We start from the raw sequence: 14,639 nt of genomic DNA, 5'->3' as shown, positions 1-14,639 counted from the left end.
ATATGATTCCATTAAGAGCAAGAGTGGAAATATGAAATTGATTCTTTCATTTGTGGTAATGTCTAGATTTACCAAATAAGGAAAGATTCTCATCACCCAAGTTTCAATTGGACCGAAACTTGGAATCATGCAAGTTGTATAGCATGATGAATGAGAACTTTCAAGTATTGGAAAAATTAAGACTAATTACTTGTTCACATGGATGTGTGAGTCAAGTAAAGGACTAAGGGATCGAGTACACATTCTTGTGCACTGATTAAGTCCACCACAAAAGTTTGATAAGACTATTCGTCATAGTTTACTAAAGCTCAGTAAATATGATTATACTTACAAGCTTAAGTGTAACTCTGAGACATTGGAAAAGATTCCAATGTATGGCAGGGCGAATAAGAAGAATCAACTTAGGCAGAAGGATAAAAGTTTCTCAAATCTGAAAAGATGGGAGAGTATTTTCGTATCAGTTTTGTGATAATCTTGATGATTTAGAGACCTTATCACAATTCATCCTCTAAGAGCCTTCTTATAGCTAAGAAGAGGAACTTGAATTGTTGAAGTGGTTAAATCAAGAAGATGATTCATACTTCGTTCCAAAAACAATTCTTAGAGTAATACTCTAAGATTGTAACTTGAGTGACATGTCTTAAAGAAGGTTTAAAAATCTTGTACATTTGAAATTGGTAAGTTGTGATGTTTTGGATAAAACAAAGACCAACTAAGGCCAATTGTGTGAAGTGTTTGTCTTGATTAGAATCCGCACTATCTTTTGGATGTTTGACAAGGGAGTCTTATATGTCAAGAGGACAGTGGGAGTCTTAAAGGTCTTGAAAGTCTCAAGAACTAATCAAGAATAAACCTGAAGTTCTTCACTAGCACACGACTTGAGGTTTATAACCTATCGTGTTGACATATTCTGTGCCCATTCCAGTTAAAGTTGGCTTTGCATATGAGTTCTTAGAGTTCTCAATTTGTTGCACAACTTCTTGGAAACAATGGCAGGCCCTTGAGCTGCCAGGTGGCTAGAAATTAAGATTGAGTTCAATCCATATGGTTTTGGATTTGTCATTATCCTTGTCTTGTGGCTATGGTTTTGACAATTCACATGGATAAGAACACATACACCATTAAATCTAAGTGTCATAAGGTTTCTCTCAAATTCATGAAAATGATGGTGAGGAAACACTTTCACTAAGTAGATTTTAGCTAGATAGCAATTGTGATATTTGCATTCTCAAAGTCGTTAGTGGAGCGTGTGTGGTTTACCGGCACACTAACCTGGACTTGTGAGAAGTGGCAAAAGGTCTAACCATTATGATTACGGCATCCCTCTTCATAATTGTTTAGACACACAAGTGTGTTATCTAAGGGAAGGTGTATGATTTTGATAAAGTTTTATCAAAATAATCTAGTGTCAAAAATCTGAACTTTGGTAAGAATGTCAGCTGATTTCTGAGTACATGTCAAAGCTAGTGGGAGCATAAGTGTTATGCTAATAATCGTCATGTTAGTGGGAGCATGATAATTATGATAAGTATTGCAAGTTAGCAATGTTAATTATAGAAAACAAAAGTTTCAATTGGGAAAGAGTTGTTTTGCTTTAATTAAGGGAGAGGAAATTATACTTAATCTCAAATCTATAAGCTTAGATCGTGAGGTTTTAATCATTTAGTCAAGGATATATATATATATATATATATATATATATATATATATATATATATATATATATATATATATATATATATGAATTTCATGTTGGAATGGCTCAACATAAGGAAATTCTGTATATGGGTCCATTATTTGCGTTCTAAAATTCGATTATGATTACGGCATCCCTTTTCATAATCTGAATTATGAGAACTTGGCAAATAGAAATGGAAATGTTATAGCAAAAGACTGGTTTAGTCTTTATGTGAGACATTATGAATCGTGTCCCATATGCTTCGGATATAGGATCGATTACATGTGCTATATTCATCCATTCTAAAATTTTCCAGATGCCTGGGGCATTAAGAAGGGAAAAGGTTTAGAACTGGATATGACTAAAAGGATTAAACAATTGTCGAGGACAATCTAAGGTTTACCAAAGATTGGTTGCTCAAGGACAGTTGGAAGTATAGTGATAATTCTGGAAGGACCATATTGACATAGTCTGTAAGGAGGCAACTCTTGTTCAGAAGTGATAGTCAAAATGGAATCTGGAAATGTTTCAAAGTTAGAATTTTCAATTTCTTTAAGATTAGGAAACTTAATGCAAGAAGGATGTTCCCAAGGAGCTGATCTCCTTTGGAATGGTCTGTAATGGTTGTTGTCAAGTCCTTTTGACTTTGTGCATAATCATTACAAGAGGTTCAATGCATGTAAGTTTAGAATCTAACAGATTTCAGTAAATGGCATGAATTTGGAATTCTTGCATTTGCAGTAAGGATTTGGGAGTGTGAAAAGAGAATCATTGAAGTTATGTTCAATTGATCTAGTTTACAAAGTAAAGATCATAGACAAACATAGCATGCATACTTGGTGTATGGCATGACTAGTGTTTAGAAAACATAGTGTGCATGCTTGGAGCATGGGACAACTATTGTTTTAAATTCAAGAATAAAGTTGATAGCTGAAACAGTATACAATGAATAATGTGTAATCATATGGTGATAAATAAAAGGTGTTTTATTTATGTTCAAAGGGTTGATACCATATTGGATTCAATTATTATTGTGTTTCATTTTGCATGTTTTGACTTCCCGAATAAACTAGGTTATTCTTCCAGAATGACTAAGTTATTCAAACCATCCACAGTCGGTCATATGTTGGAAGTAGATATGAATTAAGACTGTCATGGGTTGGCTTGTAGAGGTCTAAGGTGTTGGACAAAGGGCTACAACACTCATGAGTGCTCATAAGTTCTGAGTATTGGATTCAACCCGCGCTCATTGGAATCACTTCATGGATTTTATCATGAGTGATCATGAGACGATAATATCTTATATTCTTCAAACCTAGAGATATGAGTTGTTACTATGAGTTGGTTGTACATTGATTGCACGAAAACGCATTTGGTAACTCGGTGCTATAAAACGTGCCTCTGTGTATGATTCAGCAAGTAGTAGAACAAGCCATATGAGTCGAAGTTTATCCGTTCCTTTTACCTTCGGGATAAAAGCGATATCTGTGGGCCCCTCGATGATTTGATGATGACAAATGGAAGTGCTCGGCCGGTCCAGGACTGATTTGATTTGTTCAATTAGTCAGTCGTCATAAATCGGAAATCGGGAAACAACAAATGGACAGAGAGAATGATTATAATCCATGTCTCAGTCCATATGATATCTAGAATGGAGGAATATATGATCCCTTATCTAATGGACAAGTTCGTTGACAAGATCAGAGTTCGACAGCAGCTTTAAGAGCTACGATTGCCAGTTAGGTTTGAAGTCATACGCAATAATAGTTTTAGACTTATCCAAGTGGGAGACTGTTGGATTAATGTCTAAGTCCATAACTATATTTGGTATGTACTTGACCCGACCCGGCATGGTCCATTTGGGTTGCACTTCACCGACACAATTTATATGGATAATCTTTTGAGAATAGTATGTTTATGATTAATATTAATATATTATAAGTTCTAATATATTAATATGGAATCATATTATTTAATTAGTATTGATCAAGAATTAATTTATAATTAATTAAGTGATCATAAGGAACTAATTAAATATGGACTCTTATATATATATGGAATGGGCCAAGTTCATTTAGGTTGGGCTAAGCTTTCATGGATAGTCATGGAGTGTTTAACCCATGGATCCTAGGAAATGAAAGGTCATGGGTATTAGGGTTTAACCCTAATCCTCCATACTATATAAAGATGTCTTTGGTTGGTGAAATTGGCACTAGTGTGGGTACACTAAGAGGGCTAGCCGATTTTACTAAGAGAGAACCAAGTATTCATATTCTCTAAAGTCTTCCAAGGTGTCTTGGTGATTTGTGATTCCACTTGAGGCTTCCACACTATTGGGGCTAAGCTCTTAAAGCTTGAAGACATCAAGCTACATCAAAAGGTATGTCTTCTAACTAGTACTTTGTAGATTAAGAACATCATAATATGCTAGTTAGGATTAAAGCCTTGGAAAGTTCTTATTTGCATGTATAATAGAGAAAACATAGATCCAAGGTTTATAGGGTTGCATGTACACCATAGGAGTGTTAGAATGCTCAAAACCCAACATCCATAACATAGGTGACGTATCCTGCGCAGCCCTGCTGAAGGTAACGCCTAGCCCTCGCTGCCGAACATAAACTGGTCCTCGTTGTGGCCTCTCGCCATGAATCACCAGCTCTCCCCCACCTGAGGTCTTGATCCAAACCAACTGTTGCGCGCAATCAATTACTGCCCCGTTGCGGCTTAGCCAATCCATACCAATAATAACCTTGTTCCCCCTCAACGGTATGGGAACCAAATCCCCTAGATAACGCTCTTCGAACAACCTCAAAACACAATCCCGGAAGACCTCTGATGCATGCACAGACCGGTTGTCTGCAATCTCAACCTCTAGAGGACAATGCAACATGCCCGAAGACTCATGAAACTTCTTGCTAAGCGCAAGAGAAACAAACGATCGGGTAGCGCCCGAATCAAAAACCACCTGAACTGGTATACCGTTCACATGGAACGATCCTAAACAGATCATACACATAACATATCAAAATCAAAGCGACATAACATAAAGAAATAAGAGAAGAAACTGTACCCGTCACCACATTGGGTGCAACACGTGCCTCTTCGGTTTCAACTGAAATGCTCGGCTCCGCACCACTGGAGCCTCTACCTTGGCCTTTCGGCCATCCGTAACCCGTGCTGCTGCGGGGGTCGGCGCCGCTGCTGGCATTGCTGCTGTCGCTCCTGTCAATCTAGGGTAATTGGCATTCTTGTGGCCCCTCTGATTGCAATGAAAGAAAATCAAGTCTGACATCTGCACTGTGGGGGCGGGGGCAGTACAATCCCTACCAAAATGCCTAGCTTTGCCGCACTTATAGCATCCGCAACCCGACCCAGTGCGACAAGCTCCCTCGTGTGACCGACCGCATTTTCCACAGCGGCCCCGGACCTGCTTCGAATCCCTTGGGTTTCATCCCCGAAAACCCTTGTAACCTGCCTAGTCTCGGCCTTCCTCTTCCTGAGGTGCTCCAAATCGATCTCCCTCTCCCGCGCCCTGACAATCATAGAGTCCAAGGTCGGGCATGCCGAGAAGCTGACATGCTCCCGGATATCGGCTCTCAACATGTCGTGATAGCGGGTCCTCCTCATATCCTCATTTCCTGCATATTGGGGCACCAAAAGAGCCCTCTCCCAGAACTTGGCGATGATCTCCGCCACAGTCTCCGTAGTCTGTCTCATGTCCAAAAACTCACTGGATAGCTGTTGAAGCTTTACAGCTGGCGCGAACTCCACCCTGAATCTGGTCACAAAGACTGACCAGTTCATAGACTCGACGGCCGAGGCTCCCAATGAGTCACCAACCGACTCCCATCAATCTATAGCTCTATCTCTCAAACATCCCGCCACAAAGCAGACCTTTGACCCTTCCGGGCAAAAGCTCGTCAACTGTGCAAACTCAATGTCTGCGATCCATCTCCTAGCGGGAATAGGGTCCTGCACCACGTGAAAATTCGGCACACCACTCCCTTTGAATTCCTTGAAGGACAGTGTGCGCGTACTCGCCTGGCCAATCGCCAAATCACTCTTGAATGCTCAGAGGCGATCCACCATCAGCTCAATGATCCCCTCCTTGATCGACCCGAAGATGATTGGGGTTGCCTCAAGGATGCCTCTCGTAATCTCAGACGCGATGAAATCGCGTAACCCATCATCAACCTGCTCGGATCCCGCACCCTAGCCCGATCCCGATCCAGATCCTGAGCCTCCTGCTCCATGCCGTGTGACCACCATACTGAAAATAAACACATAAATGTCAGGATCAAAACATTCCCCAAGAGGTCTCACACATTACCCAAGATTCCTGGTTCCATCTCGACCCTCCTTGACTCGAGTACGGATCCTCTACTTTCAGTAGTACGGGCTTATACTACCTTCCACATCTATCCGTACTTTCCTCAAGGATTGCTTCGACTTCACCAAGTCCCTTAACCAATATCCTTTTCCAACTATTCTCATCATAGGCTTTCCTAGGGCACTCTCCGACCTACTCTCCGCCATCAGCTGCACCAGGAGTCCTTACCAACCTCCCTAACTAGCTTACGGATACTATTACATATCTGCTCACTAGTTAGTTGAAGTTAGCCAGGACTCCTATAGCACAAAGCAATCAACATTCGTGCATTGAGTAACCATATTAAGCATTACCTAACCAGGCCATCCTACTGCTGACTAGGTAGTCCCAGCACAAAACTTATACAACAGGCATATAAGGCCTCCTTCCTAGATCCTCAGCCCTAATCTAGCATGTAGTTCTCGAAAACATATACCAGGCATAAAAGGCATCCTCCTAGATCCTTATCCCTAATATAGCATGCAGTTCTCAGGGTCATATATCATATAACATAACATAACAAGTATGGGTATCTTGGGGAAAACTTACTTGAGCTCGGCCGGTCGCATGCATCATACACCTTGTTCTTTCTCAAACTCTTTTTCTTAGATTTAGAAAATCATTTCTTTAGAAAAAAATCCTTTAGCCCCACGGTTTGAGTCTAGACACCCCCGAGGGTGTGTCCGAATCCCTCAAACCAGGATTCTGATACCAACTTGTAACATCCCAAAATTCAAGGCCAAAAATTTCATTTTTATGTAGATTATAACATAGAAGCCATCAATATAAAAACGTTCATAAAGATATCTCATGTCACAATCAATATGTCAATAATCCAAAACATGTCACCATAAAAACCATTTTGTCCAAAAGTAAAATAATTCAGAGTAGACTCCCAGGAAACTCCATGCGGAAAACATGTGTGTGTGATGCGCTGCTACACCACCGGCTCCTTCCCCTTAGACGAAGAGGTACCTGGAACCAAAACTGAAACTGTAAGCACGAAGCTTAGTGAGTTCCCCCACCATACCCATAGCACATAGTCATCAGTATCTTTCAACCGGTAACCGGGAGCTACCCTCCCTTCAATATCTTTCAACCGGTAACCAGGAGCTACCCTCCCCATCGGTATCTTTCAATCGGTAACCGGGAACTATCCTCCTATTCGGTATCTTTAAACCGATAACCGGGAGCTACTCCCCCGGTACCTTTCAACCGGTATCCGGGAACTAACCTCCCCTTCGGTATCTTTCAACCGGTATTTGGGGACTATTCCACCCCTACCCCTAACACATATTACATGCCATAACATATTGGTTTTATGATAGCATACATAGGTATACTGAGTCACATAATGGCATATCATAAGCATACAACTATACATGCGTGGGTTTTATCCACCCCTTCGGTATCTTTTAACCGGTAACCAGGGGCTAGCGCGCCCTACTACTACTAACACATACTCAACATAGATATAGCAACTAAAAAATTATCACAAAGATAACCATATCACCCATAATCTCCTACTGGTGGGCCGACATTGGTGTCGTAGACCCACTCCTACTGGAAGGTAACTCACCTCGTAAGGCTAACTGCTGAAAAGTTGATCGATAGATGTCCGACTGCTGCTCCGGTGATCCTCCGGCTATAATTCCCATAAAACACTTAGTCAGACCTTGATAACTGTTCTTAGGGTAAAATGACTATTTATTACCCAATGAATGAACTTTAGCAGCTATGGAATTAGTGCATTACGAACGAGCATTGGCAGCTATGGACTTAGTGCCTGTCTTATAAACCCTGGAAGCAAGGGACTTTGGAATGAAGGAATGCAGGATAGATGACTCTTAGGGTAGACCCTTAAGAGTAAGGAAGATAATGAGGATGAGTAATTGGGTTGATTGTTTGATGTTTAAACATAATAATTATATTGTTGTGGGTTGAAAACCCTATGTACTCACCAGGTTTCTGTAACGCCCGCAAATCCGGGCTAGTCAAATTAGAGGCAATAGGGGTCGAAAACGACTTTTCTACAAAATATTATTTAGAATAAATAATCTTAACCAAGATGTAGGATATTTCGCAAGGTTTCCGTACATATAAAGAACGCCGAAATCCGAGTTATAACGAAGAAGTTATGACCCGTCGAAGTTTCGCGACGGAACCGGCACGACACCGGAAAGCGTAAATAGTGAATTTACGATAGATCAAGATTTAGCCTTAGCAATCTAAACGAAAGTCGTAGAATAGGCTAAACTAAGAACATTGATAAAAAGAACGCCCAAATCTGACTTCGTATGAAGAAGTTATGATTTTTCGAAGTTTCGGACTAGCAGTGTACAACCCGAAATTCGAATATTAGATCGAGCGGTTTTTAGCCGACACGACCTAAACGAGAATCGAAGATCTCGTTGAAAGTAGCGTAACGAGAAAAAGATGGGTGAAAACGGATGTCGGATGAAGAAGTTATGAGGATTTAATGGACCAATCCCGTCCCGTCCCGTTGATAATATAAAATTTAAAATCGAGCCAAAATTAGCCGACGGAGTCTAAACGAAAGTTGTAGAGTACGTTCCCACCTTCACGTGGATATAAAGAACGTCAAAAACGGAGTTCGTATGAGAAAGTTACGAATTTTTAAAGTTAAAGCATGAATCCACGAAGTCTGTTGCGAGGTTGATGACGTGGCTGCATCTGGGCCGCCCATCGCTGATGAAGGAACACGCTTCGGATCTTGACACGTCGCCCTTCGCATACGCCGCGCGTCCGAAGTCTGTACGCCCCGCGTACCCTCGCCCTGATCTACTCCGAGTGTTAGACAGTTGGAAGCTCGTTGGCGCTCTTATCCGATGGCTACGCCCCGCGTAGGTCCGAGGTACGCCCAGCGTACCGAGGCCTCGCAGGGCTATAAAAGGGGGCCGATGGTTCTTCATTTTTCACACCTTTTTCACTTCTCTCTCTAACTTATTTCTCTCTCTAAGTGCTATAAACCCCCCTAAGCCCTAGTTAAGCCCCTTAGCACCCTAGGGAAGCCCCGAGGCTCCCAGAGTCCCGAGAAAAAGGAGTTTTTCGGTTTCGAAACGCTGCTCCAATTAAGTCTCGGTTTTCGATAAAATTCGTTGTAAGTGTGCTACGCTTACGTAATTTTTAATATAGCTTTCAAATAATTATAGGAATGTTATTAGGTCCTTAAAATAATTATTTGGACTATTATTATGAGTTATATCGAGTATTATTAACGCTTAATAATACTCGGACTAATTAATTTGTCGCGGTTATCGTTAAACTAAACCCTAGTGGTATTGGTACTAGGTTTTATCGAAGGAATATCGTTTTGAGAGTATCGAAACGCTGTCCGAGTGTTGAGTCACCACCTACTCAGGTGAGTGCATAGTCCTTTTCATCTTACACATAGATATGAAGTATTTTATATAAACTACGTGCTATGTGTGCATATTATTTGAATACTTGCTGTCTATGCTGGATGAACGTTTTATACATGTTTTAAAGGATTTAAACTGTATACGTATTTTATATATACGAATATGTTGGGTATGAGATGGGTAGATGAATGATGAGAGATAGAAGATGATGTGAGTATACATTGGCAACTATAGACTTAGTGCCTATGGGACAAACACCGGTAACTATTGACTTAGTACCTGTTAGACGTTGGTAGCTATGGATTTAGTACCTGTTAGAAATTGGTAGCTATGGACTTAGTACCTATTAGTCAGACGCTGGTAGCTATGGATTTAATACCTGTTAGGAATTGGTAGCTATGGACTTAGTACCTATTGAACACTGGTAGCTATGGATTTAGTACCCAATGAGTAAGACATAACAGCTATGGAATTAGTGCTCTATGAACAAACATCGGCAGCTATGAATTTAGTGCCAGTCCTATAATCCTGGAAGTAAGGGACTTCGGAATAAACGAATGCAGGATAGATGACTCTTAGGTTAAATCCTTAAGAGTAAAGAAGATAACGGGGATGGGTAATTGGGTTAATTGTTTGATGATTGAACATAAGAATTATATTATTGTGGGTTGAAAACACTATGTACTCACCAGGTTTCCCAACCCGACCCACTCAGTTTATGTATATCACAGGTGACGAAGTGAAATGACATTACACTGAGAGATTTAAAGAGATGTAGATCACTAGTGTAAATCATTGTAAGTTCTGTTTATGCTTATGTTTCGGTATTAACGATGACATCCCAAACGTTTTAAAATGAAATAAATACGTTTCTTCGAAAATGTTTTAATAACGTATTTACCATTTTTTTCTGGGAACAAATTCCGCAACCTTTTTATAAAATGAAGTACTCTGATTTTTATAAAGCATAAACAAAATCGGTCTTTTCTGGTCGTGATTTTGAGGATGTCACAGTTTCCCATCCTGACCCACTCAAACTTATTTGTATCATAGGTGTCGATATGAAGTTACATTACACTGAGAGATTAAGAAGATATAAATCACTAGTCATAATGAATGTAAGTTCTGTTTATGCTTATGTTCATGTATTGACGATGACATCCCAAATGTTTTAAAATGAATAAAAATAAATTTCTTCGGAAATGCTTTGATAACGTATTTATCATGTTTTACTGGGAACAAATTCCGCAACATTTTTATTAAAAGAGGTACTCTGATTTTTGTAAAGCATAAACAAAATCGATCTTTTCTGACTGTAAAAATGGGGATGTCACAGTTACGTTTTGAATATCGTATGTTATTTTTATCTAAAATACAATATGAATGAACTCGTCTGAGTTCCCGCCAACGCAGGGACTGACAACTTCTAGTTTATTCTAAAATCCAATTCATCTTTGACAATATAAGTCCTTATTAACTTATTATTATTAATTTTATATGTTGTAAATGTTTCAACCTTTTATTTTTCAAATGTTATTTTCATATCTGTGTTTGAACTTTGAAAAATGTTAGTTTAATCAATTTTATCTTTTAAACTTTTTTTTATCCCCCTTTAATATATATGATTTGATTTTTTTATAGTGATCATCCTTCCGACTTTCTAAACTTTCATATGAGTCGGTATAAATTAAAGATGATAAATATTTCGGCGTAAATTGATAACTTTTGTTCTTTGATTTAAAAAAAGACAAATTGCTTTTTTTACGTACATGTTGATATAAATTCGAGTTCGTCTCCTTTTCGATGTAATTTTTTTTTTTTACATTTTTGTGTTTATTTTTATGTATGTTTTATATGTATGAATCGAATCACATATAATATGTTTTTAATTATTTGAACTTCAGGTTGTAAACTTAAAAAAATTCTTATTTATTCTTATATGTGTCACGTATAATAAGCTTTTATTATTTTTGTTTGGCATGAATTTGTCCCATTGATTTTTGTGGTTTTTCAATATAAGTATTCACCTTCTTTATCTGCGTTTCAGTGTAAAATTCTTATGTTTTTGTGCTTATTTTAAAGATTTTTTCTTCACATGAATATGGTCCTTAATTTTTATGTTTTGGAACTTAAATCCTTCTAATATGTATGAGTTTGATCTCTACTTTGTGATTGGACAAATTACCTCCTCATAAACCTATATGGCTAATTGCATTGCATTTATGAAAATATTATATATATTATTATATTATATGTTATATGATATTTTAGATCATCCGCAGTCCGTACCTTACCCTTTTACTTCTACAAATATAATAAATTTTAGTTAAAAAGGCAAATACATAATGAATCGTGGGATGTTATTATTTTAATAAATTTGTTAGTACAAAGGTAGTTGGACTCCACTATTATCCTACAGTTATTAACCACACATCTCCATCATATCTTTGAGACAAACCAGTCAAACTAGCCAAGTACTCCATCTCCCACAAATCAAAATGGCCTCTTTTGCATTATCTCTTTCGTCGGCCTCCGCAAATCTTCGCCGGAAAAACACCACCATCACTCACTCACCGCTCTACCTAAATGCATTGCACCAAGCCAAGCTCACTACCGCCGTCTCAATGTCGTCGCCGCCAAAACCAGCCCAAAAATCACCGGACGAAACCTTCGAGTCGCAGTCGTTGGCGGTGGTCCTGCCGGTGGAGCAGCTGCCGAAACTCTAGCCAAAGGCGGCATAGAGACGTTCTTGATGGAGCGCAAACTGGACAATGCCAAGCCCTGTGGTGGCGCCATTCCACTTTGCATGGTCGGAGAATTTGAGTTGCCGTTGGATATCATTGACCGCCGTGTTACCAAGATGAAGATGATCTCCCCGTCAAACATTGCCGTCGACATCGGTCAAACACTCAAACCCCATGAGTATATCGGCATGGTCCGCCGGGAAATCCTCGATGCCTACCTACGTGACCGAGCAGCTGCCTCCGGCGCCACCATCATTAACGGACTTTTCGTCAAAATGGACAAACCCCAAGAGAAAAACGCACCTTACGTCCTCCATTACAACGCCTACAACGGCAAAACCGGATCCACCGGAGAAAGGATGAGTATCGAAGTCGACGCCATAATCGGCGCTGACGGAGCAAACTCCCGTGTCGCAAAATCCATTGGAGCCGGAGATTACGAGTATGGAATAGCTTTCCAAGAACGTGTCAAGATCCCAGACGACAAAATGCAGTACTACGAGAACGTTGCTGAGTTGTACGTCGGAAACGACGTATCACCGGACTTCTATGGATGGGTGTTTCCAAAATGCGACCACGTGGCTGTCGGAACAGGAACAGTCACACACAAACCCGACATCAAAAAGTTCCAGCTTGCCACGCGCCTCCGTGCGCATGACAAGATTCTTGGCGGAAAGATCATACGGGTGGAAGCTCACCCCATCCCGGAACACCCCCGGCCAAGGAGAGTGGTGGAGAGGGTAGCCCTGGTAGGAGATGCGGCGGGGTATGTGACGAAATGCTCCGGTGAAGGTATATATTTTGCGGCAAAGAGTGGGCGGATGTGTGCGGAGGCGATAGTGGAGGGATCGGAGAACGGTAGGAGGATGGTGGATGAGGGTGATCTGAGGAGTTATCTGAAGAAATGGGATAAAACATATTGGCCGACGTATAAGGTGCTGGATGTGTTGCAGAAGGTGTTTTACAGGTCAAATCCGGCGAAGGAGGCGTTTGTGGAGATGTGTAGCAATGAGTATGTTCAAAAGATGACTTTCGACAGTTATTTGTACAAGAAGGTGGCGCCGGGGAATCCATTGGAGGACTTGAAGCTCGCCGTGAACACGATTGGGAGTCTGGTTAGGGCCCATGCACTTAACAATGAGATGGTTAAGATAAATTAAGTTATTAATAATATTCATGATATCAATGTAATTCTAAATTTGATATCTGTTTATGTTTCTCTTTAGAGATTTCCATGTAAAATAGAATATTTTTATTATTAATTATATTATCGTTAAGTACATGAATTTCAATTAACTCCGAATTCAAACCTATATGTTATCCGCTTCAATCACAATCGATGAGTTTTTCCCCGATTTCTGGATCTTTTTGAAGTTGTTTGGAACGTAATAACATTCAAACTTGGAAATCTCAAACGTCAATCAAGCACAAGTATACATGCCTCTTTTTAAAAGTGAATATATGTATATTGACCTATGTTGTTGTCATGTACTTTGCGTTCTATAAATTTGCTCCTTTTCTTGATCTTAAGTATTACCATGCCTTATGTTATCGACTTCAGTATTGCTTGATTATGTGGTACGAATTTTAATAGATGATGGTTTTGGTTGTTCGTGTTGATGCAAATTACCATTTTAGGTCTGATTCCAAGTTGTACCCATCCTAAAAACTTGAAATTTATAGAATCATTATAGTTTCATGACATATTCTTTAGATTCATTTGGAGGGCTTCCATTTTAGATCATATTCTTGAGATTATACATGTACATCACATGTAGCATGAGAGAGTGAAAGGAGGATGCATTCTTCACATCTCTTTTTCGAATGGCATAAAAGACTCAATTGGTGGGCTACTGTTTTGTTCCGGTGGATTTTCATTATGACAATGTCAACATAAAAAAGCATTCACGTGTACATTTCAACAATTTGTGTCTCATGGTTTTCTTTTATTATTATTATTATTTTTTATTCTTTTATGTTTATATGTAAATAGCTAATGATTGTTGATGTTATTATTTTATATCTTACAATTGTTTATGAATTTTTGGAGTGCCTTAAGAACATGATTGTTGGTATGATTCTGGAGAAGAGTGAAGGAAGGAGAAAACATATTTAGGACTTTAAAAAAAAAAATGCTCCTTTAGTTCGTCCTTTGACATACATTCTTTTCATTCTAGCGAGAAGGAATATAATTTTTAAAGAGTAACGATCGATTTTTCATAATTGTGCTTGTAGTGTATCCTTTTCAAGTATTCATTCGCTTTTTTTATTATTTTTGATGTAAATGCTACGAGAACTGTGTTTTGTAATCGATTTGGGATTCTTGATTCTTGGGTTTTAATATTTAATTCTTGATTTTTGAATGTTTAATTCTTGATTGTTGGGGTTTTAATTTAATTTGATGCTTAGTGCTAAAAATCGGAAAACCTAATTTTTAGAACAAGAACATACATTTTTTATAATAA

General features: G+C 39.2%; 1 protein-coding gene across 1 annotated transcript; it reads left to right on the top strand.

Annotated features, from left to right (window-relative positions):
* The first annotated feature begins 12,050 nt into the window (after nucleotides 1–12,050).
* LOC145103127 (geranylgeranyl diphosphate reductase, chloroplastic) lies at nucleotides 12,051–13,454 on the top strand. The gene has a single exon (XM_079040670.1). The coding sequence runs from the start codon at nucleotides 12,183–12,185 to the stop codon at nucleotides 13,332–13,334; it is 1,152 nt and encodes a 383-aa protein (XP_078896796.1). The 5' UTR covers nucleotides 12,051–12,182; the 3' UTR covers nucleotides 13,335–13,454.
* The last annotated feature ends 1,185 nt before the right edge of the window (nucleotides 13,455–14,639 follow it).

The sequence above is a fragment of the Lactuca serriola genome, chromosome 4 (assembly GCF_051521515.1).
Source record: "Lactuca serriola cultivar US96UC23 chromosome 4, Lser_US96UC23_V15, whole genome shotgun sequence".
Lineage (NCBI taxonomy): Eukaryota > Viridiplantae > Streptophyta > Magnoliopsida > Asterales > Asteraceae > Lactuca > Lactuca serriola.
Note: the sequence above shows the minus strand (reverse complement) of the source record. Positions and strands in the feature narration are given on the sequence as shown.